Genomic DNA, 22,957 nt, shown 5'->3' with positions numbered 1-22,957 from the left:
TACCATTTTCTTTTAAATCATTTTAGTAAAAAAGATTATTAAGGTCACAATTTTAATAACAATATAAGAATCAAGTTGGTTTTTCAACATATAATATTTTTCCCCAAATTTCAAAGTGAGACATATAAAGTTAACACAAATATATAAATTCATCTGTCAACTCTTAAAATTAATTTGATATTACATATCTGCAGTTTTTAATGAAATAATTTTTAATAAATTCCTTTTTGTTAAACAAAACTGATGCAAAATTAGAAAATACTTATAACAAAAGAAGGGAGGGAGGGAGGAAAAGAGGGAGGTATCTGAAAAGATATTTTCTCTTTCCTCCCTCCTATATTTTGAGGGAGATAGTTAGAAGCTCCAATACTTTGGCCACCTGATGCGAAGAATTGACTCATTGGAAAAGACCCTGATGCTGGGAAAGATTGAAGGCAGGAGGAGACAGGGATGACAGAGGATGAGGTGGTTGGATGGCATCACCAATGCGATGGACATGAGTTTGAGCTGCTCTGGGAGTTGGTGATGGACAGGGAAGCCTGGCATGCTGCAGTCCATGGGGTCGCAAAGAGTCAGACACGACTGAGTGAACGAACTGAACTGAACTGGACTTGTAGCCTGCCAGGCTCCTCTGTCCATAGATTTCTGTAATATATCCAGAATTATACTAGACATTTTAGATTAAAGGATAAATATCACACAATCAGGACCCTCAAGGTGTTCATAGTCTAGTGGTAGGTATCTATGAAGAAACGTACAGGAAAGAACAACAAACAGGCACATGGCAAAGTCCCTTTGGTGCAATCCCATAAAACTCAAGACCAACTCCAGACAGGTGACAACTTACAGAGAGCCAGGTTTGATTCAGGAAAATTAATCCAAGACACAGGAAGATTAGAAGCAGCCCTAGGAAAGAACAGTTTCTAGCAGACTTACTTGAGCACAGGGAACTGTTCTCCCATGCCTGAAACACACACTTCCCTATAATATTACCAGGATAATGGGAGGCGGGGTAAGCTACAGTGATACTTTGACCCTGGGATGTTAAGCCAGTGACTGATTTCCTGTCAGGCTTTTGGTTCCTTTTGCTTCAGGGCAAAGGTAAGACTAAAGATCCCCTGGAGAACTGAGAAAGGAGATGGACAAATAAACTCTACACTTTAAATCTTAAATCAATATAGGAGGACAAATAGACCTAAGTGGAAGATGTAATGGGGTAAGCAAAGAGGAAAAGTTTAACTGTGCTTGTAGGGAGTGTCAAAGGGGAAGATGAAGATGAAAGTTTAGCATAGTAGTGACATTGTGCTGAGGTTTGAAGGATAAATAGGAATTTTCAGCATTACACACACACACACAACATCACAAAGGCAGAGGAAGCATAAAAGAATGTGTGTGGTCCTCAGTGTTAGAATGGTGGGTCATTAAGTTTAGGATTGGTGTGGAAAAGATGAAGCAGGAAGGGTTTTGATGGGTCAGATTCTAGAGAGTCTGATATACCTTGGTGTGGAATTTCGATTTTTGTCCTGGGTAGAGGTGATGGAGAGCCATTACTTTAGGACTGTGAAATGATCAAACATGCATGTTGGTAGTAGCATATCTGCAATACTGTGAAAAATAACTTAAGAGATGATTTAGGCCTTATGCAAAGAGACCTTTTAGTGTATGCTGCTGCTGCTGCTAAGTCACTTCAGTTGTGTCCGACTCTGTGCGACCCCATAGACTGCAGCCCACCAGGCTCCCCTATCCCTGGGATTCTCTAGGCAAGAATACTGGAGTGGGTTGCCATTTCCTTCTCTGCTTTTAGTGTATAGGTAGTTCTAATCCATACTAGAAATGAGGAGTGCTGAATTATATCTGTGACAGTGGAGGTAAAGAAAAGTAGATACTATCAGGATCAATAGTAATGACCAATTTCATTTGCTTGAGCACAGGCCTGTAAAAGAGAGTCAAGGATGACTCCAGATTCTCCGCTTGTGCAGCCAAGTGGATAAAGGTGATGATAAATAAAACCTCAACTATAGAAAATTATATATGAACAAAACTAGTGTAACCTGCAAATGAAAAGTTGGATTAGGACAATGAGATCCTTTGTTTTACTATATGTAAAAAAAAAAAAATTTGATTGAGTCTATATCTAGGTTTAAATGCACATTCTTTACTAGTTAATAACTTTGAGTAGATTATTTAATTTCCGTAAAGTTAGTCTTAGCCAACATTAATTTGTTTATAATTCATCTTGTTTCAAAGAAGATTTAAAGTAGTTTATAAAACTACATACATTTCAACAAAACAAAGTATATATAGAAAGATGATGACAGAAAAGAATAAAGATATGAAAAACAAAATTAATTCACAAATGCATAATTTATGATTCCATAGTCTTATGTAAGAAGTGGGCTCATTCTCAGTTTTGAGCTTCCAAGCTACCCTTCCTAGCTTAAAATAACTAAGATCATGGTATCCAGTCCCTTCACTTCATGGCAAATAGAAGAGGAAAAGGTGGAAGTAGTGACAGATTTCCTCTTCTTGGGCTCTACGGATGGTAACTGCAGCCATGAACTTAGAAAATGATTGCTTCTTGGTAGGAAAGCTGAGACAAACCTAGACTGTGCATTAAAAAGCAAAGACAGCACTTGGCTGACAAAGGTCCATATGGTCAAGGCTATGGTCTTTCCAGTAGTCATGTATGGATGTGAGAGCTGAACAGTAAAAAAAGCAGAGCACCGAAGAATTGATGTTTTCAACTGTGGTGCTGGAGAATACTCTTGTGAGTCCCTTGGAAAGCAAGGAAATCAAACCAGTCGATCTTAGAGGAAATCAACCCTGAAACACCACGGTATATCAGTAGAACAGATGCTGAAGCTGAAGCACCAATACTTTGGTCACCTGATGCGAACAGCTAACTCATTGGAAAAGACCCTGATGCTAGGAAAGATTGAAGGAAGAAAGAGAAGGAGGCAACAGATGATGAGATGGTTGGACAGTATTACCAATTCAATGTACATGAACTTGGGCAAATTCCAGGAGATGGTGAGGGACAGGGAAGCCTGGAGTGCTTCAGTCCATGGGGTCACAAAGAGTTGGTCATGACTTGGTGACTGAACAAAAACAAGCTGTCTACCCATATGGGAAACTCAATGAGTTTCATGACTTACTTTGTCTATTGTTAGCTAGTGACACTCAGAAAAACGTCTTCATCAGGTACTCATAATGCAGATACTTCATAAAATAGTGATCAGCATGAGACATACATCCTTGAACTCCACATGACTTCATACGTCAAGTTTTTCAATGCCAGTCAGCACTACAATAGCTAACACAAATCAGCAAAAGCACATCTATGTGGGGTCAAAATAATAAGCTATATAAAGAGCTATCTCAGGGTCTGGATGATTCCAAGAAAAAAATTTTAGCATATCCAAAGGAATGAAAAGACTGCATGCTTATTCCTCCCTATACGAGGAAATTCCTCATAGAGAGCCCTAACCTCAAGTTACTCAAGGATACCACCGAGCCAACTTCCCATCCCGAGGGATTCTTGATGGTTGACTGGACCTCTGGTCTGCCAGCGGCCATTCTCAAGGTTCTTCAGCCTTAGTACATAAAAAAAACCCAGTTTTCAGAAATACAAGATGTAACATAAAACCACACTATATAGGACCAACTGGAGGAAAGTCTAGACTCATGAAAGTTCTCAATATTCAAAAGATATTCCATTCCTTTAACATAATAAAAACAATTAACTAAAAATATTGCCATTAGAATTCTTCAAAGGCTTGTTTTAGTAAGTTATTTCTAATTAATATACTTTTCTACCATTCAATGCTGCCATAAACTTAAAAATGGCTTGTTTGCCAAATGGTTTAAGTAGGTTACATGCCTCTCTTGATCCAGATAAACTTATGTATAGTTAATTAATTTGCTTATCCATCATACTTAAGGTATTGATTCAGAATCAAGTAGAGAGAATTTACAGAGGTTAAAACATAACCAGTCTTGACCTTAGAATTTGGCAAGTGAACCACATATCTTTTTGCCTTTGGGTTGTGTCTATAGATTACTAAATAAAGTTTGTGTGTGAGAAATATGATAATTATTCAATGCAGAATTTCTGTTGTATGTATTTTAATATAAGTCTTTCTTAAGGGCTAATAAGGGCAAGAGAAGGGATGAATTCCAGTGTTACTCTTTTTTTAATTTAAATTTATTTATTTTTAATTGGAGGAAAATTGTTTTACAATAAATGCATTGGTTTCTGCCATATATGAACATGAATCAGCCATAGGAATATGTCAAAACTATTCTTTATAACTTTAAATCTGTCCTACCTTACACAACTAAGATATCCCTGGACAGGTTTATTTATGAACAAAGATCTTTTTTAAATAACATAATGCTTCTTTTTTAGTCATAGATATTCTTTCACTACAGTAAATTTGTTAAATCAGCAGAAGCAAAGTCATTGCCATGGAAAAAGAATGATAACATTTTTGTGCAGCCAAACAAAGTAAGTGTGAATAAGAGTATGAGAACAATGCATAAAAAGAAACAGGAACTTAATTCAAAGTGAAAAATACTGTTAATATCAGAACTTGTGAAGTATGAATGTTCATTAAGTAGCTTTTATAGTTTTTTATAATTTTATGATATTCTTAAACTAATACTTACAAAATGTATATAGGCTAACTTCAAAATGACTTTTGAATTTTTTCATAGGGCAAGCCTAGAGTGATAATACACTTTTAATAAACTTTCAATGTCAATTCAAAAATCTTACTTTTATCTCTGGATTTGGACACTCAAACACAATCCAATGAACTGCAAAATGTACATAAAGAACCTGTCCTTCAAGTTTTTTAAATACATAAACTTTAAATTGCTTCTTACAAAACTGGATTTAAAATTTTTCATCCTTTCACTCAACAAGGACTTAGGACAGTCCTGACTTAGCTCAGAGTCTTCCTTGTCAGATAATGCACACATTGGCAGTAGGACTGTGCAGCTTTCCCCTGAAGTCCTAATGGTCAAAAGAGGCCACAGAAAAGATGGCTGGGAGGCCACCTAACCTTTCTCATTAAAGAGCTAGAGCTTAACAAATCATCCTATTCTTGATTATTTCTTTCAAAAAACTGTCAGATGCAGAATAGGAATCAGCAATATAAAATTGTGGTTCCCCAAATGAATCAAGGATTTTTTTGTTTCTATTTTTGTTTGTTTTGTTTTGGTTTTTCTCATTTTAAATTAGTTTATTTATCTATTTTTTAACTTTACAATATTGTATTTGTTTTGCCATACATTGACATGAATCCACTATGGGTGTACATGTTTTCCCGTTCCAGAAACCCCCTCCCACCTCCCTCCCCATCCCGTCCCTCCGGGTCATCCCGGTGCACCAGCCCCAAGCACCCTGTATTATGCATCGAACCTGGACTGGCGATTCGTTTCATATATGATAATTTACATGCGTCAATGCCGTTCTCCCATATCATCCCGCCCTCGCCCTCTCCCATAGAGTCCATAATACTGTTCTATTTATCTGTGTCTCTTTTGATGTCTCGCATACAGGGTTATCTTTAACGATTAACTAAATACCATATATATGAGTTAGTATACTGTATTGGTGTTTTTCTTTCAAGGATTTTTTTTACCATAACTTTAATATACCTCTAATGTCATGGGCCCGATGGGAAACAGTGCAAGTTTATAAAAATAGTAAAATATAAGGGGAACCAACAGAAGGCAGGACAGGGAGGTGGGAAGAGAAAGCAAAGACAAAAAGAAAAAAACCTGTGTTTATTTGAATTTAATTTTTAAACAGCTGTGCCTCGACTAAACGTAGAATAATGGGCTAGGTTAAACAGACTCTTTCAGAAGGAGCTTGCTAGCTTCTCTCTGAAAGAATGAAAAAATGATGGGGCTATTCCAGGATTTCTTGACCTCGGCACTGTTGACAATTTAAATCAGATAATTCTTTGTTGTGAGGGCTATCCTGGGCATTACAGAATGTTTAGCATCATCCCTGGTCTCTACCCACCAGAAATCAATAGCATCACCCCAGTCATGACAATCAAAAATGTCAAGACACTGCATAATTGCCTCTGGTCAAGAACAACCAGGCTTGCCCCTACACAAAATATTTTTAAACTTTTCCTTAGTTCCTTCTGAGCTTTCCAGCTGACAGAATGGACTGCTACAATCAGCAACATGATGACTGGCAAACTTTCCTCTCACGGCAACTTTCTTCTACTGTGCATATTTTATTAAATATGTCATCAGGAAATCCATTTCTATTTCTCTTCTCATAGTATATTTAATATTTTTAAAGACAATCTGTTTACAGAAGTAAAAGACAAAAAAGAAACATCCTTATAACTAATATAAAATCATTGTACATTAATTCCCTCCGTATCTCCCCAAGAAATTGTCCTAGAAAGCAGCCAAAATTTAAAATAGTGAAAGAAAGGACTTCCCTGGTGGTCCAATGGTTAGGAATCTGCCTGCCAATGCAGAGGACACAGTTCCATCCCTGCTCCAGGAAGATTCCACACGCAGTGGGGCAACTAAACTCATACACCCTAAAGCCCATGCTCTGCAACAAGAGAAGCCACTGCAATGAGAAGCCGAAACACCACAACTAGAGAGTAGCCCCACTCGCCGCAATTAGAGAAAAGCCCAAGTGCAACGACGAAGACCCAGTGCAGCCAAAAATGAACAAATCCATTTAAAAAAAAAAAGTGTACAGTTCAATGGTTTAAAAAAAAATAGTGAAAGAGATGTTAAAGACCACCTCACAAAGCAAATGATGACAAAAAACAAGGAATGAAACCTGCCATCATTTCTCCCATCTTAGAAAAGTTTTCTTTTTTCTTGATGACTACTGCTCCCAACCACAGCACCATTTCTTTGCTCCCTTTGCCATAAAAACTCTCAAAAGATGTGACTCTGATGTCTCCAGTTCTTCTCCTCCCATTCTCTGTTGACCTATTCCAACTGCCCTTGTCAAGGTCTTCAGTAACCTTCACAGTAATGAATGCCTTGGTCACTTCTCAACCCTCATGTTACTTCAGCAGCAGCATTTGACACAGTCGATTATTCTTTTCCACTTTGATACACTTTCTCCCTTGGCTCCGGGACCCCTCACACTCTTGACTTTCCCCTTACTCACCAGTTGCTATTTCTGAATCTCCTTTACCAGTTTCCACTCCATCTCCCTTCCCTCTTAATAATGCAGTAACCTTGGGCTTAGATCATGTCTCTCAGCCTACGTTCACTTGCCAGGAAGTTATTCAGCCTAAGGTCTTAAACACCACCTGGGTGCCAATGTCTCCCAAATACACATCATCAGCCCAGCCTCTGCCCCAGACTCCAGATTCATGTGTCTGACCTCCTACTTGTCATCTCCACTTGAATATCAAATGAGCACTTCAACTCGAATGTGTCAAAAACTGATCTTCTAAAAAAAAAAAACAAAAAAACTGAACTCCTTTGTCACTAAACTTACCCCATCCACAATCTTCCAATACCAGCTGATCACAACTCCATCCTATTAGTAGCTCAGGTTACAAACTATGGAATCATCCATGACTCATATCTTTCTCTCACACAGCCTGTTAGTTCCAGAAACCATATTAGCTCCACCCTCAAAATATATTCCATGTCTTTCTATTTCTCAGGTCCTCCACTGCTACCACCCTGATAGTTGCCACCATCATTTCTCAACTGAAATATTGCAAGACTCTTTACTAGTCTTTTAGCTTCTCTCTTGCCCCTAGAGGATATTTTCGACATGGTAGCCACAGTAATTCTTCTCAAATTGTCAATCAGAGCCTATTATTCCTTTGTTCAAAACCTTCAATGATGCCCCATTTCACTAAGGATTAAAGTCAAAGTCTTTAAAATTGTCTACAGGGCCCGAAGTCATCTAGTCCTCCCTCCCTTTTCTGCCCCCCTTTCCTATTTCTATTCTCTTTACTAATTTCACTCACTCTCCTTTCTGTTTATCAAATACGCCAGTATACTCTCACCAGTGGGTCTTTGAACTGACTTTTTTCTCTTTCTGAAAGATTCTTCCTCCTCCATAAAAACTACTTTGTCTCCTTCAATATTGTTTCCAATTAAAAGTCTACCTAACCATCCTATTAATAGCTCACCCTCCCCCATCAGGCCATCACCAGCGCTCCAAATCCCCCATACTATTCTCTATTTTTTTCCTCATAGTACATTTCAATTTTTAATCTCAACAGTTTATTCATGAAAAGGTCAGTTTTCATTCCAATCACAAAGAAAGGCAATGCCAAAGAATGCTCAAACTACCATGCAATTGCATTCATCTCACACACTAGTAAAGTAATGCTCAAAATTCTCCAAGCCAGGCTTCAACAGTACAGGAACCGTGAACTTCCAGATGTTCAAGCTGATTTTAGAAAAGGCAGAGGAACCAGAGATCAAATTGCCAACATCCGCTGGATCATTGAAAAAGCAGGAGAGTTCCAGAAAAACATCTATTTCTGCTTTATTGACTATGCCAAAGCCTTTGACTGTGTGGATCACAATAAACTGTGGAAAATTCTGAAAGAGATGGGAATACCAGACCACCTGACTTGCCTCTTGAGAAACCTGTATGCAGGTCAGGAAGCAACAGTTAGAACTGGCCATGGAACAACAGACTGGTTCCAAATAGGAAAAGGAGTACGTCAAGGCTGTATACTGTCACCCTGCTTATTTAACTTCTATGCAGAGTACATCATGAGAAACGCTGGGCTGGAGGAAGCACAAGCTGGAGTCAAGATTGCCGGGAGAAATATCACTAACCTCAGATATGCAGATGACACCACCCTTATGGCAGAAATTGAAGAACTAAAGAGCCTCTTGATGAAAGTGAAAGAGGAGAGTGAAAAAGTTGGCTTAAAACTCAGCATTAAGAAAACTAAGATCATGGCATCTGGTCCCATCACTTCATGGGAAATAGATGGGGAAACAGTGGAAACAGTTAGACTTTATTTTTGGGGGCTCCAAAATCACTGCAGATGGTGGTTGCAGCCATGAAATTAAAAGACGCTTACTCCTTGGAAGGAAGGTTATGGCCAACCTAGATAGCATATTTAAAAGCAGAGACATTACTTTGCCAACAAAAGTCCATCTAGTCAAGGCTATGGTTTTTCCAGTGGTCATGTATGGATGTGAGAGTTGGACGGTGAAGAAAGCTGAGCGCTGAAGAATTGATGCTTTTGAACTGTGGTGTTGGAGAAGACTCTTGAGAGTCCCTTGGACTGCAAGGAGATCCAACCAGTCCATCCTAAAGGAGATCAGTCCTGGGTGTTCATTGGAAGGACTGATGTTGAAGCTGAAACTGCAGTACTTTGGCCACCTGATGCGAAGAGTTGACTCATTGGAAAAAACCCTGATGCTGGGAAGGATTGGGGGCAGGAGAAGGGGATGACAGAGGATGAGATGATTGAATGGCATTACTGACTCGATGGACATGGGTTTGGGTAGACTCCAGGAGTTGGTGATGGACAGGTAGGCCTGGCGTGCTGTGATTCAAGGGGTCACAAAGAGTTGGACACGACTGAGCAACTGAACTGAACTGAACTGTCTTCCCTACCTAAAGGCTTCATTTTGTATCCCAAATATACTTCTAGCACAGAGTAAGTCTTCAGTTAATATTTGTCAAGTGAATGAAGACATGAGTGAGGGGCTGAAATAAAGCACACTAGTATTCTACACTGAAGTAGAAGGAATCGCAGGCTTCTTCATGTTTATCCTCTTTCTCACTCTCCTTGTTATACATTAAGGGACTAGTTGGGCTGGGAGGGGGCAGGGACTCCTTGGTAGGGAGAAGTAGATAAATAGAGCTGGAGAAGGGTTTATTGGGAGATTTTATGTTTTAAGGGACTTTTTGTCTTTTCAGTTTGGAGGGCTGTTGGAGGACTTGGAGGGCATTTGTAGTCTATTACTCTCATTTTTTCGTTTGGTGGGGCTTTTATTTGGAAGGTACCTGCCAAACCAAGTGAACTATAGAGGGCAGAAATGAGGACCAACCAAAGAAGTGGAGGAGAAGGAATCAAGCTGCTAAAAGGAACTTAAGGGAAACAGCAAAAAGAGAACTTCAGGTTTTCAGCCCAGCTCTCTGAAGTAATAAAGAGAACTAAGATTCAGGGCCATTGCCAAGACTAGTAATGAAGATTGTGAATTCAATGTTCCTTTTATTCCCAGGAGCCTGGAAGTAGCAGCTAGTTTAGGGGAAACCCTCGAGTGATTATATAAATAAGAAAATTAATCTTTTATGTATAAAAGATATGTAAATATAAAGATTAATAATGATATATTAATCTTTTACATATGAAAAGTATATAAATAAGTAAATTATTGTAGTGGAAGGTTTTAAAAATACATATGTTTTTTCACACATACACAGTCTCCCCTACTATTTACACAACAATAAGAGGGTTCCCACCTCCCAAGATAAAGGTACAAAAGTAATGAACCATAGATATATTCATTATCCAATGTTGTGTGACAAACTTTAGTGTCTCAGCACAACAGTAACCATTTATCATCTCTCACTGTTTCTGCAATACTGGAATCCAAAAGTAGGCTGGTTGGGTAGACCTAGGTAAGGATTTCTCATGACGTTCAGTTAGATGTTGGCTAAGGCTATAGACACCTGAAGGCTTAACCGGGCTAAAGGGTCGTTTCTAAGGTAGATTGTGCACAAGGAGGGCAAGCTGGAGTTGGCTCTTAGCAGGAGGCCTCATTTCTTTCCCACATGGGCCCCTCCACCAGAATGCCTGAGTGCTTTCACAACTTGGCAGCTGGTCTTCCCCAAAGTAAGCAATATAAGAGAGCACCAGATATACAAGAGCAAGACAAAAGCCAGCATGTCTTTATGTACAGCATAGCCTTCCACCATCCTCTACAGGTCACACAGGTCAGCCCCAGTTCAGTGTGGGACGGGAGTATGTAAGGGTGTGAACACCAGTAGGCAGAAAACACTGAAGCCATCTTAAAGGCTAGCTACCACAGCAGTCAAATGGCTTTCCACATGAATGGCAAAATGACTTGAATCTACCTCAGAGGTGACCCACATGCATCTTTTCCAACTTATACCACTTCAAAAAATCAGAATATTTGTTCACTTGTCTGGCCTCCCTATCACTAGAGAGGCCCTAAAACCTCAGTACCGTAGCATTTGTGAGCAGTTAGCATACTTTGTTAGCAATGTATTTCTAATTTTTAAAGTGGATCACAAACAATAAAGTTGTGATACTTCTGAGGAAAGTGTATCATCCTCTTGATTCAGCATGAAAAAGCAAAATTGATCTCCCTTTCTATGTTAGACTTGAGAGATCTTGAGGAAAGTGAACAGGTATTAAAACACTGAATATAACTCAGCTGTTAAAAAGAACACATTTAAATCAGTTCTAATGAGATGGATGAAACTGGAGTCTATTATACAGAGTGAAGTAAGTCAGAAAGAAAAACACCAATACAGTATAATAATGTATATATATGGAATTTAGAAAGATGGTAATTACCCTATATGCAAGACAGCAAAAGAGACACAGATATAAAGAACAGACTTTTGGACTCTGTGGAAGAAGGCAAGGGTGGGATGATTGAGAGAATAGCATTGAAACATGTATATTACCATACGTGAAACAGATCACCAGTCCAAGTTTGATGCATGAAACAAGGCACTCAAAGCTGGTGCACTGGGACAACCCTGAGGGATGGGATGGGAGGGAGGTGGGAGAGGGTTTCAGGATGAGGAACAGATGTACACCCGTGGCTGATTCATGTCAGTGTACGGCAAAAACCACTAAAACATTGTAAAGTAATTAGCCTCTAATTAAAATAAATAAATTAATTTAAAAAAACACTGAACATAGTCAAAGGAGAGTGTGTCATACGGCTTGGTTATGCCTTTATCCACAGTACATAATTTATTCTTAGACCCCAAGAAAGTACCTAATATCTTTGTGTCTCAATTTCCTTATATGTAAAATGCAGACATCACACTCGCATGTATAGAGTGAAATCTGAATTTACATTGGGAACTGAGCTCTAGTTTATATATATATCAAGATATGCCTATATACATATCTCTCTCTAGATATATGCTCATATATATGTCTATAGAGAGAGACATATCCTGACATATAATATGCAATTACAAATAATACACTTGACCAAATTCCTTATATAGTCTATTCATATTTGACAGCATTACTCACCTCTTACTATAGCATTCCTCCACTAACTCTAACAACACTGAGCCTTTTTTTTTAACTCTAACCTACTATGACTCTCAATGCTATGAAAAAAATCTGATGTCATAAACACATTGTGTTACAGTACCACTAAGGACCAAATCCATTCTTAGTTACATAATCCCTGAGCACTATCAGCCCTGCCAGCCTCAAGAGTCCATTGGAGCACCAAGAAAACAGGGAGAGGGGACTAAACAATGTCCTGAAGCTACAAAAATTCTTAACATAGTTTTCATTATTAATTGCTGGCAAAAAAGCAGACAAGTGAAGGTGGGAGAGACAGTGGAGGGCTTTAAAATTACGATTTACATGTCTTCTAAATATCATGGCACCTTCTAGGAATAAATGCTTATGGGGCAGAAAATCATCCAACAGACCCAATCTCCTGCCCCCTTCCCCACTGCCAACATCTCCACAGCAAGATAGAGACCCAAGAGTATAATTTCCCTGCTAATTAGATGTCAAGCAGATACCTCCAACAAATAGCAGTTTTTATCACTACTTTTTTTTTATGCTATTTTCATCTGTGAGGATTATAATCCATAAGAGCTACCTAATAATAAGTAAAATCAAAGAGCTTTTTTAAAAGCCTGTGTGCTTTTATTGTTATAAATGCTTCACAAGTAAAAAGCAGTCAAAAGCATAAAGATACCCTGATTTGAACTTCCTTTGTGCTTGAATTAGAGTGTTTCTCTTGGCACACTCTCACATCAGGCTTCTGCTTCTCTTGGCAAAATCACGAACTGGCTGATGCTGTCTCAGAGGCTTTCTCATGTCCCCTTTCCAAGCATCACTCTTCTTTCACGGACCCCTTTCCGTTACCTAGGAGCCTCTCGTGCTGCCTTCCACATTCCGCCTACTGCACAGTAATGTTCTAGGCTCTTTGTACTCCTCCCTTCTACCATGACAATATGCTTTTCCTAAGATTTACTTGCTTTGAAAGGATTGTTGGGGGATGGGGAATGGGGATGATGACTAACCTTTACCAAAACATTGAATTATTAATAGTCCTGATTCTCTTTAGAATTGTTTCCTTAAGCAGAGATTCCTAGAAATGCTATCAACATCTCAGCCCCAAATATTGCAGGTAAGAGGGCTCTCAGCAGGAGGTCTCAGTTCCTTGATTATAATTAGACCTTTTAGAAAAATGAAGTTCATTGGGTAGGGACCTTACTCTGCCTAGGGTGTTGACGTAGGAAAGCTGCTCTCCCTGAAACCATCCTCAAGGATAAGAATGAAGCCCTAAACATCTAGTGAGCATCCAATAGGCTTCTCACTGCACTTAAACTAAAATCTAACTCCTATTTAGGGTCCAGAAAGTCTGGCCTCTCCCTACCCGTCTCTACCTAACATACTGCACTCCAGCCAAACTGGCAGTTCTTCTGTATTTGAATGTGCCAAGCCACAATCTCATTCCTGCCTTAAGGCTTGCAATACCATGTTCTAGCTCTTGGCAGGTAAATTACTCATTTGGTTCCCAGCTCAAATGTCACAATCTAAAGTAACCTCACACACAAAAAAAATAAAATAAAGTAACCCCCCAATCACTTTCCAGAATATGTCTTATTTTATTTTCATGATATTAATCATTGTAAAATTTTCTTATTCATATATTTGTTTACCTAGTCTTGGTCCAAGCCTCCCTCTTAATATACCCTTCATTGAGTATCATGTTTATCAATGCATCCCTAGTTTTGCACAGAACCTAGTACATATCCAGTAGTCAATAAAATTGCTGAATGAATGCATAAATAGATGAATCTAAAAGCATAACTTAACTTTTAAATGTGAGTGAGAATCATTGTACTAATAATACTGGGGGAGGAGGGTTAGTATCACTATAATCAATGTAACTAACCTATGTTTATAAGACTTTTATTGAAATGGACTACAGCATATCTTTTCATTAAAATATTATAAATATTGGATTGACAAATATTCTTTTATAAAAGTCATTTTATAAAATGTCTTTTAATGAGTGCCACAAATGAAAGCTAGTATCTTCTGTCAGTATTAAAAGACTATTTCCCTCTGGCCAATTTCTAGCTTTCTAGATGTGTAGTGTCTGTTGCAAGGACTACAGGAGCCAATGAGCAACTTGCCTGTCACATGCTCTAACAAATCATCTTTCCCGGCACACAGTGTAGCTAAGCAGAGAAAACAGCTCTGGATAGAGGATAACCAACACAGGTGGGATGTTGCTAAACCTATAGTTTATTATTCACAAAGTTCACCCCAGCCTGCCAAAAAACTAAACTGGCAAACAAAAATGCCCTAGCATTTAGCAGTTTGGTTTTCTACCAGGCAGTCCCAGTTTAAGTTGGTTGTAGCTTAGAAGCAGATGTCTGGGAGCAGTTCAGCAAGCCAGCAGTCAGATGCTTTTGTAGAGTGCTCCTCTTAAAAGGCAACATTGAGGCAAATTAATGGATTCCAACTTCCTGGGCTTGCCTTTGAACTATCACAATTAATTGTGCTTTGCTAAAGGGAAACTCCAAGGATTTTCTCCAAGGTTTCTTTCCTTCTAAGAAAGAAATGGCAATCTGGTTTAAAGAAAAAGACAGAAACTCAGCATTAGTAGAGAGAGAAAAAAAAACACAAATCAGTAAGAGCTAAATAACATAACTTTTAAGGAAAACATGTAGTATGAGAAAACCTTATTTTTAAAGAACTACAATAAACTTTCTTTAGACATTTCCTAGGAAAGCCTGGTTATTAATTCCTCCAAAAGAACTCTTAACATTTAAATGACAAAACTCTATTAATCGCTGCTCTTCAATTAGTTCACTATCTAGTTAAATTCAAGAAAATACAATCCTATCTCAGCTTACAAATCAAAAAATTCTTTGTTTTTGGGGTGGGTAGTAATAAGATACGTTTCATCAAACTGTTATATTAGTTCACTTATTAATTTGGCTTCAATTGTATTTTTTTGCATGTCTGCCAAGATTAATTTCAGGGTAAGACTGTCTCCAGCTAGCATGTATTGTAAAACTGGGAAAATTTTTCCACTCTTCATGGATCATTTACAATCTGCAAGGTTTGGGGTGGGTATGAAATGTATTTCTGCCAATGGATAGCCGTTCAGCAGTGCTGAAAACCAATCCTTCTGTTTCATTCATGGTGCGATATGGTTCCATAAAAAGGAGCGAACCAAAAGTGCAGCTAATGCACCCTGTCAATCTGAGTTTAGACTAATTCTTTGAGATTATCATAAGAAAATTGTTTGTAGATGAATATATGAATATATTCTCTCTTTCTTTCTTTAGTCGTCTACCACTGTAAACATGTACTAATTCATTGGGAGAGAAAAAAATCAAGTTTAAGGCCTTTTCTATTTTACAGGAGCTGTATTATATTTAAGGAAATGCATTGCACTAAAATTATATATCTATTATATTTTCGAGCAGAAAAGAGAAAATCCTGGGTGTTTCGTAGCAACATCTTCTAAAAGATTAAGGATCATGGTTTGAAACCCTTTCTAACAAGTGATTTGAGTACTCCGCGGCAATTAAAAGGCAAGCTGAAGCACCAAGATAAAGTTGTGTCCCCCTAGTGACCTCTAGAGTAGAGCTAAGCTCCCACAAGCAAGACTTGGGGGGTAAAAAAGGAAGCAGCAAGCCAAAGCCTGGCGCGCTGCTGCAAACCTAACCTATATTTTCAAGAGTACATCCCTTCGCATCTCAGAGTGTGGTTCTGTGTTATTAAGCCCCAAGGCGCGATAAATCTCCGCCTCTCGGGCTATCAGGCCCATTGGGTTGAAATCCAACTTCAAACGCCACTGCTTCCTCCTTCCCACCAAGCTCTGGTGCAGTTCCTCCGGCACAGGCTTCCTCACCGCGCATGGTGCCGAGCTGGTTTCCACCTCTCTGCAGTGCTGCAGACCACCTCTCCGCCACCGCTAGCTCCCCAGCGCGAGAGTCGAAGCGCTAGGCAGCCGGTCAGCGGCGACCTCTGCTAGTCCGCGCTGCGGCCGCGGGCGGCGAGTGCACCAGCTCCCTGCGCGCAGCGCGGCGCTGGGCGAGTCCGGGATACCCCGCTCCTGCTGGACGCCGCCTACGAGGCTCCCTCCGGAGTCCAGCTCCCGACCACGCCGCGATGCCTGAAGTAGCCCCGGCAATAAGCTCATCCTTATCCTCCCTGCCAGCGCTTCTCCCCTCTGAACTTTCCAACTTTAGAAGCCCTGGTTCCAAAGGAGCAACAGGGGCCCGCCTCAACAACGGGAGTCACTGCCCGCCTCAGCAAGTCGGGAAGAGGGGAAAAGCCTGCAGGGACACGACCTGTAGCAAATCCCCTTGACCATAAGGGAAAAGGAGAGCCGGACAGCTCCTATCTTATCTTGAGGCTGGAGGTTGGGAAAATGGATGCAGAACTTGTCACCCTGGGATGAAGGGACGGAGGGAGGAGGGAGGTTGGGAGGAGAGAGTAGTAGAGAGACACCTCGAAAAACTCTCTCTCTCTCATACACACACACACACACACACAGCCTGATTCCGAAAAGGTTAAGACCCGAGGACCCGAGTCGCTTCTCACCCCACTGCCCTGAGGGGGTAAGGTGCAACAGATACCCAAGCTCTTGGAGTGGGAAAGGGGTGGGGTGAGAACAAGTGTCTCCAGGTTTCCCCGGGGTACAAAAAGGGGACAAACTCCTATCGGTGTCTCCCCGGAGGTAAAGGAAGGTGCAGCAGTTCTCCCCACCTCCGGGAGAAGGAAAACTCTTCCCCAGCAGGCAGCCTTCCACTTGGCCAAGCCCGGATGTAAACAGGCTAGCCATAGGGGCGGTCGGCGGGTGGGAGGTGGGATGGAGAGAGGTGAGAATGGAGCGTTAACTCACCCTTGATGCTGGGGGGCTTTCTCTTCTTGGCCATCTCCTGTCCCCTCCCCTCCCCCAGACCCCCGGAGCGTTTCCTCCTGCTGTCACCCAGCTCCTGGAGCGGGCACCGTGGAGGGCTTCCAGGCGAGCTCTCGCCGCGGCTGTCGGCTCAGTGAGCTCTTTGTTGCTGTGATGGCATCTGCGAGGCGGCGGCGGCGGCCCGGCTGCGCGCTCGGCTCTGCTCGGCTCGGTTGGGGCGGGCGCCGCCGCCCCTCTGCTCTCCGCCGCGCGGAGCTGGTGAAGCTCGCGCTCGCTCTGCTGCGGCCGCTCAGACTGCGGCGGCGGCTGTGGATGCTGCTTGTGCTGCTGCTGCTGGAGGGGGCAGCGCCGGGTCCCCCGAGTGCCCGCCCAGCGCTGACCTCCCCCTTTCCCACACCCTCCCTCCCCCCTCCCCCACCCCAGGGTGTCCCGTTTGAGCCGCCAGCTACAATCCAACCAGTGACGGCGCTGTCGTCCAGCCGCCGCTGCTGGGGAAGGCGACGGTGGCGGCGGCAGGGGACTGCTGGAGGAAGTGGGGGTCCCGCGGCCATCTGCGACTCGGGAGAAAGCCAGACGGTCCAACTCTGATGCAGCTCGCATCCTGCCTGCCTCGGCGCCTCGGAAGCTAACACCCCCACCCCAGGTGGCAGGGAGCGACGTCGGCCGCGGGGTAGGCCCCCGAAAGGCACCAGTCTTCACACGCCAACAAGAACTCCAGCCAACTGCAGGAGTATTGGCACCTGCACTTGCGACCGGGCCGCTCTGCAAAAAGCTGGTCTCGGGCACCGAGCCAGAATTCCAAGCGGGCGATGAGCCCCGGGACGCGTGGATGCCTCTGCCCCTGCGGAACCAGGAAGGGAAGAAGGTCACTGGATAGTGAGTGGTTGAGAGGAGAGAAATTAAGTTCCAGAGGCAGCCCAGGGACCGACAACTGGAAGAATGACCTAGTTCAGGCCCTAAACTTCTTACAGCGAAAACGCAGGACAGGTCCCTTAGGGCTGTGGAAAAAGAGGAAAGAAAGCACGCTTTCAGAAACTGGAGGAATTAGGAGGCGGAGGAGTGATTTCTTGACCTCCAGGAGAAACTTTGTTCCAGTGGTCGAGTTCTTTCTCGCTCTGATTGTGAATTTGAAAAGTTTTCATTACCCAGAAGGAGCTGTCCTCCTCTAGCGTGCTGATCAGAAAGGGAATCTCACCGGTGTGTCGGAGCAGCAAGGTCATGCAAAAGTCTGACCTGAGAATGTAAAGGTAACCAAGTTATTGTTCAGTCACTCAGTCGTGTCCGATTCTTTGCAACCCCTTGGCCTGTAGCACGCCAGGCTTCCCTGTCCTTCCCTATCTCCCAGAGTTTGCTCAAACTTATGTCCATTGAGTCGCTGATGCTATCTAACTAGCTCATCCTTTGCCTCCCTCTTTTCCTTTTGCCTTCAATCCTGCCCAGCATCAGGGTCTTTTCCAATGAGCTGTCCAAAGTGTTGAAGGTGGCCAAAGTATGGGAGCTTCAGCATCAGTCCTTCCAATGAATATTCAGGGTTGATTTCCTTCAGGATTGGCAGCCTAGCTTTAAAGGAATGGTGGAAGGGGTAGAGTAGGGAGGAGATTACCATTAGGCAGGCGGGAAGATGCCAATTCATTTCTTTCTTTGCAGGAACTGGGATTTCCTCAAAACCCACATTCTAATTCACAGAGATCTTATCAGCAGTTGCCTCTCGCCTGTGTCCCCAACCTAATCTGATTATCTAAGCATCCAGTGATTCAATTCAGTACCTCTAGTCAGAAGTTGCCCCAGCATTGATGTGGTGCCCCTGTATGAACACTGGAGTCCGATATACCCACTGCTATATTTAAAATGGATAACCAACAAGAACCTACTCTGTAGCACATGGAACTCTGCTCACTGTTATGTGGCAGCCTGGATGGAAGAGGGGTTGGGAGAGAATGTATACATGTATATGGATGGCTGGGTTCCTTCACTGTTCACCTGAAAATATCACAACATTGACAAACGGCTATACCCCGATATAAAATAAAAAGTTTGAAGGGAAGAAAAAGAACACTGGAGTCGAAACCTCTGGTGTTGAATTCTAACCCTGCAACATCATAGCTTTGAGAACTTGCGCAAGTCATTTAATCCCGCTGTGCTGCTTCCTGGTTTGTAAAATCTCATCTCAAAGATTCCTTCCAATTCTAATAAATATCCTGAGATTTTTCAGTCACAAAATAATCAGATTTTTTTTGCACTCTTTCTAAATTTAACTTTATATAATGCTTTATTTTGAGGTAAGTAGTCTGAAGAAAATATGAAATACCCAACTCCTCTCACAACAAAGGTGTGCAATGGAATTAAAAAACAAAATAGCAAGCTTATTTTAATTAGCAACATAGGCCCATTCTCTGTTGTATAGCTAGAAATGAGATTCAATCAAAATTTCCTCTTCCAAAAAGCCATCTTTGATTTAATTCCAAACTACTTTTCAGACTCTTAAGATGTGTAAATATTAGATGTGGAAACATTCTTTATGTGTTCATAATTTATCACTAAATACTAATTATTGTCTATATTAATATAAAATCTGACAGTTCATTCATTACTTTCACATACTTTATTTCATTTGATGCTGACCACAAACTTGAGAGTTCAGAAGGCAAGCCTTGTCTTCCATGTTTTATAGATGAGGACATGAGGTTCCTGGGGGTACAGTTATTGGTACACAGCTTCCAGGACTTCTGTGAAGCTCTTCTAACTTAATATCAGCCTCATTTCATGACACCAGCTGCTTATGAAATAGAATAGCTCTGTTTCAGACCAGAAGTTGTTTCCTTCTATTTATTCCTTCCATGATGCCATTACTATTAGCAGAGGGAACTCAAGATTTTAGTTGACAAACTGTCTATTTTTGTACATGGCTTTCCTGGTGGCTCAGATAGCAAGGAATTTACCTACAATGTGGGAGACCTGGGTTCAATTCCTGATTCTGGAAGATCTCTTGGAGAAGGGAATGGCAACACACTCCAGTATTCTTGCCCAAAAAATTCCATAGACAGGCAGGCTACAGTCCATGGGGTCACAGAGTTGGACACGACTGAGCAACTCACACTTTCACTTTCATGATTAACTTGTAGAACTTCAAAGTATTTTTGAATCATTTTCTTAACTGAAGGTCACAACTATTACAGAAGACTATGGAAAGAGATTTGTTGAGCCCAACCGAACAGATCAGTGAACAGACCCAGAGACATTACAGTCACAGCTACTCAGGCCTTGGGTAGCTCACAGTACATGCTTTTGTTTAAGGATTGCAAATAGAATATTTGTAGGGATCGAAAAAGCAAGAGAGTTCCAGAAAAACATCTATTTCTGCTTTATTGACTACGCCAAAGCCTTTGACTGTGTGGACCACAACAAACTCTGGAAAATTCTGAAAGAGATGGGGATACCAGACCACCTGACCTGCCTCTTGAGAAATCTGTATGCAGGTCAGGAAGCAACAGTTAAAATTGGACATGGAACAACAGACTGGTTCCAAATAAGGAACGGAGTACATCAAGGCTGTATATTGTCACCCTGCTTATTTAACTTATACGCAGAGTACATCATGAGAAACGCTGGACTGGAAGAAGCACAAGCTGGAATCAAGATTGCCGGGAGAAATATAATAACCTCAGATATGCAGATGACACCACACTTATGGCATAAAGTGAAGAAGAACTAAAGAGCCTCTTAATTAAAGTGAGAGAGGAGAGTGAGAAAGTTGGCTTAAAATTCAACATTCAGAAAACGAAGATCATGGCATCTGATCCCATCACTTCATGGGAAATAGGTGGGGAAGCAGTGAGAACAGTGACAGACTTTATTTTGGGGGCTCCAAAATCACTGCAGATGGTGACTGCAGCCATGAAATTAAAAGACACTTTCTCCTTGGAAGAAAAGTTATGACCAACTTAGACAGCATATTAAAAAGCAAAGACATTACTTTGCCAACAAAGGTCCATCTAGTCAAAGCTATGTTTTTTTCCAGTGGTCATGTATGGATGTGAGAGTTGGACTATAAAGAAAGCTGAATGCTGAAAAATTAATGCTTTTGAACTGTGGTGCTGGAGACGACTCTTGAGAGTCCCTTGGACTGCAAGTAGATCCATCCAGTCCATCCTAAAGGAAATCAGTCCTGAATATTCACTGGAAGGACTGATGCTGAAGCTGAAATTCCAATACTTTGGCCACCTGATACGAAGAACTGACTCATTTGAAAAGACCCTGAGCTGGGAAAGATTGCAGGCAGGAGGAGAAGGGGACAACAGAGGATGAGATGGTTGGATGGCATCACCTACTCAATGGACACGAGTTTGAGTAAACTCCAGGAGTTGGCGATGGACAGGGAGGCCTGACATGCTGCAGCCCGTGGGGTCACAAAGAGTCGGACATGACTGAACAACTGAACTGAACAGAGGGATCAGTAAAGCAAAATGCATGACACAAGCAGTATACATATGTAAAAAAGTGTTAGTCACCAGATGCCAGATTCTTTGAAGACCCCATGGACTGTAGCCCACTAGTCCTCTGTCCATGAATTCTCCAGTCAGTAATACTAGAGTGTGTTACCATTCCCTTCTCCAGGGGATATTCCTGACCCAGGGGTCAAACCCAGGTCTGCTGCACTACAGGCAGGTTCTTTGCCATCTGAGCCACCAGGGAAGCCCCATACATATGTAGGCTACACTTAAGTGAGAGGTAAGGACTTCAGGAAGTTGAGAGCACATGTACCCACAGCTGCAAGTTGGCTTGTGGGAATGGAAACCTTGGATTTGAGGATTCTCATTTTTCAAGAGGATTCAGGAATCTGGATTTCCAGATAAAAAATTCTTTTCATGTTGGTTAACATGAAACAAAGCAAAACAAGGCAGGCTTAACATAACACAACTGTCAGTAATATATAGCTTATGGACTGTGTATATCCGTATCCATTTTCACATCCCATCAACTTTTTTTTTTTTTGACTGTGCTGGATCCTCATTGCTATGTGTGCTTTTCTCTAGTAGTGACCAGTGTGAGCTACTCTCTAGTTGCTATATGTGGGCTTCTCTTGTTGCCAAGGATGGGCTCTACGGCGTGTGGGCTTCAGTAGTTGCAGCTCACAGGCTCTAGAGCACAGGTACAATAGTGGTAGTGCATGGGCTTAGTTGCTCTGTGGCATGTGGGATCTTCCCTGACCTGGGACCCAGTCTGAGTCTCCTGCATTGTTAGGTGGATTCTTTACTACTGAGCCACCAGGGAAGCCCTCAGTTGAGTTTTATCACCAAAGAGTAGGTACTGAACCAAATCCTTGGAACTAATCTAATTCTGTTGGTGTCTATATACCCTTAGAATTAGAGGTTATCAAGGCTTTAGGTCCACTTAATCATGATTTCTAGAGATAGATTGCAGAGATTGGTGTTTTTAAATTTCTGGCTGTTCTTAGAGACATCAATGAGAATGACCACAGTAAGTCAGAAATTTTAAGTCATATGTAATTCTGCTGGGCATGAGGAAATCTCTATATTTTATTTGATGATGATAATGAAGTATTGATGGTGACAAGGACAAAACTGGTCTAATATCTATTTCCCTTGATAGGAAGGTTCTGAATGAATCCCTTCAAAAAGTAGTCACAATGCTACAGTGGTAACTTTAGTTATATGTAGTGAATAATTCTATTTAGATTATTCCAGCCCTGTCAAGACTGTCTATAGAGTAAAAAATAATCAGAATGGCAGAAAGAAATACATGTTCCTTATGTGGAAGTATCAAGTGAGCCCAACAGGGAAAATGAACCTGTCATACAAATTATACTAAAGACCAA

At 41.4% G+C, this 22,957-nt stretch overlaps 2 protein-coding genes across 17 annotated transcripts in view; both read right to left on the bottom strand.

Moving 5' to 3' along the window:
* The window catches only part of SLC44A5 (solute carrier family 44 member 5), a 471,569-nt gene that overhangs the window by 389,323 nt on the left and 59,289 nt on the right, over positions 1-22,957 (bottom strand). For 7 of the 16 annotated variants that reach the window (XM_081490169.1, XM_081490171.1, XM_081490182.1 and 4 more), the window contains exon 1: positions 12,237-12,275. The exons of 2 other annotated variants lie outside the window; for them this stretch is intronic. The gene's annotated coding sequence lies outside the window, so the exon portion shown is untranslated. Of the gene's footprint in view, positions 1-3,487; positions 3,594-12,236; positions 12,276-12,924; positions 13,124-22,957 lie in introns of those variants that run through there. 7 more of the 16 variants (XM_081490172.1, XM_081490179.1, XM_081490186.1 and 4 more) reach the window with 4 other exon arrangements.
* The window catches only part of LOC145506175 (uncharacterized), a 33,895-nt gene continuing 25,406 nt past the window's right edge, over positions 14,469-22,957 (bottom strand). Inside the window, exons 5-8 of the mRNA XM_081490197.1 lie at positions 18,267-18,354; positions 17,104-17,962; positions 16,108-16,371; positions 14,469-14,812 (exon numbers count right to left, since the gene is read on the bottom strand). Coding sequence (XP_081346323.1) covers positions 16,171-16,371; positions 17,104-17,721 — 819 coding nt within the window. The 5' untranslated portion in view covers positions 17,722-17,962; positions 18,267-18,354 and the 3' untranslated portion in view covers positions 14,469-14,812; positions 16,108-16,170. The remainder of the gene's footprint in view (positions 14,813-16,107; positions 16,372-17,103; positions 17,963-18,266; positions 18,355-22,957) is intronic.

The sequence above is a fragment of the Giraffa tippelskirchi genome, chromosome 5, assembly GCF_054371585.1.
Source record: "Giraffa tippelskirchi isolate mGirTip1 chromosome 5, T2T-mGirTip1v1.2.pri, whole genome shotgun sequence".
NCBI lineage: Eukaryota > Metazoa > Chordata > Mammalia > Artiodactyla > Giraffidae > Giraffa > Giraffa tippelskirchi.
The sequence above is the reverse complement of the archived record's forward strand: the minus strand, read 5'-3'. Positions and strand labels throughout refer to the sequence as shown.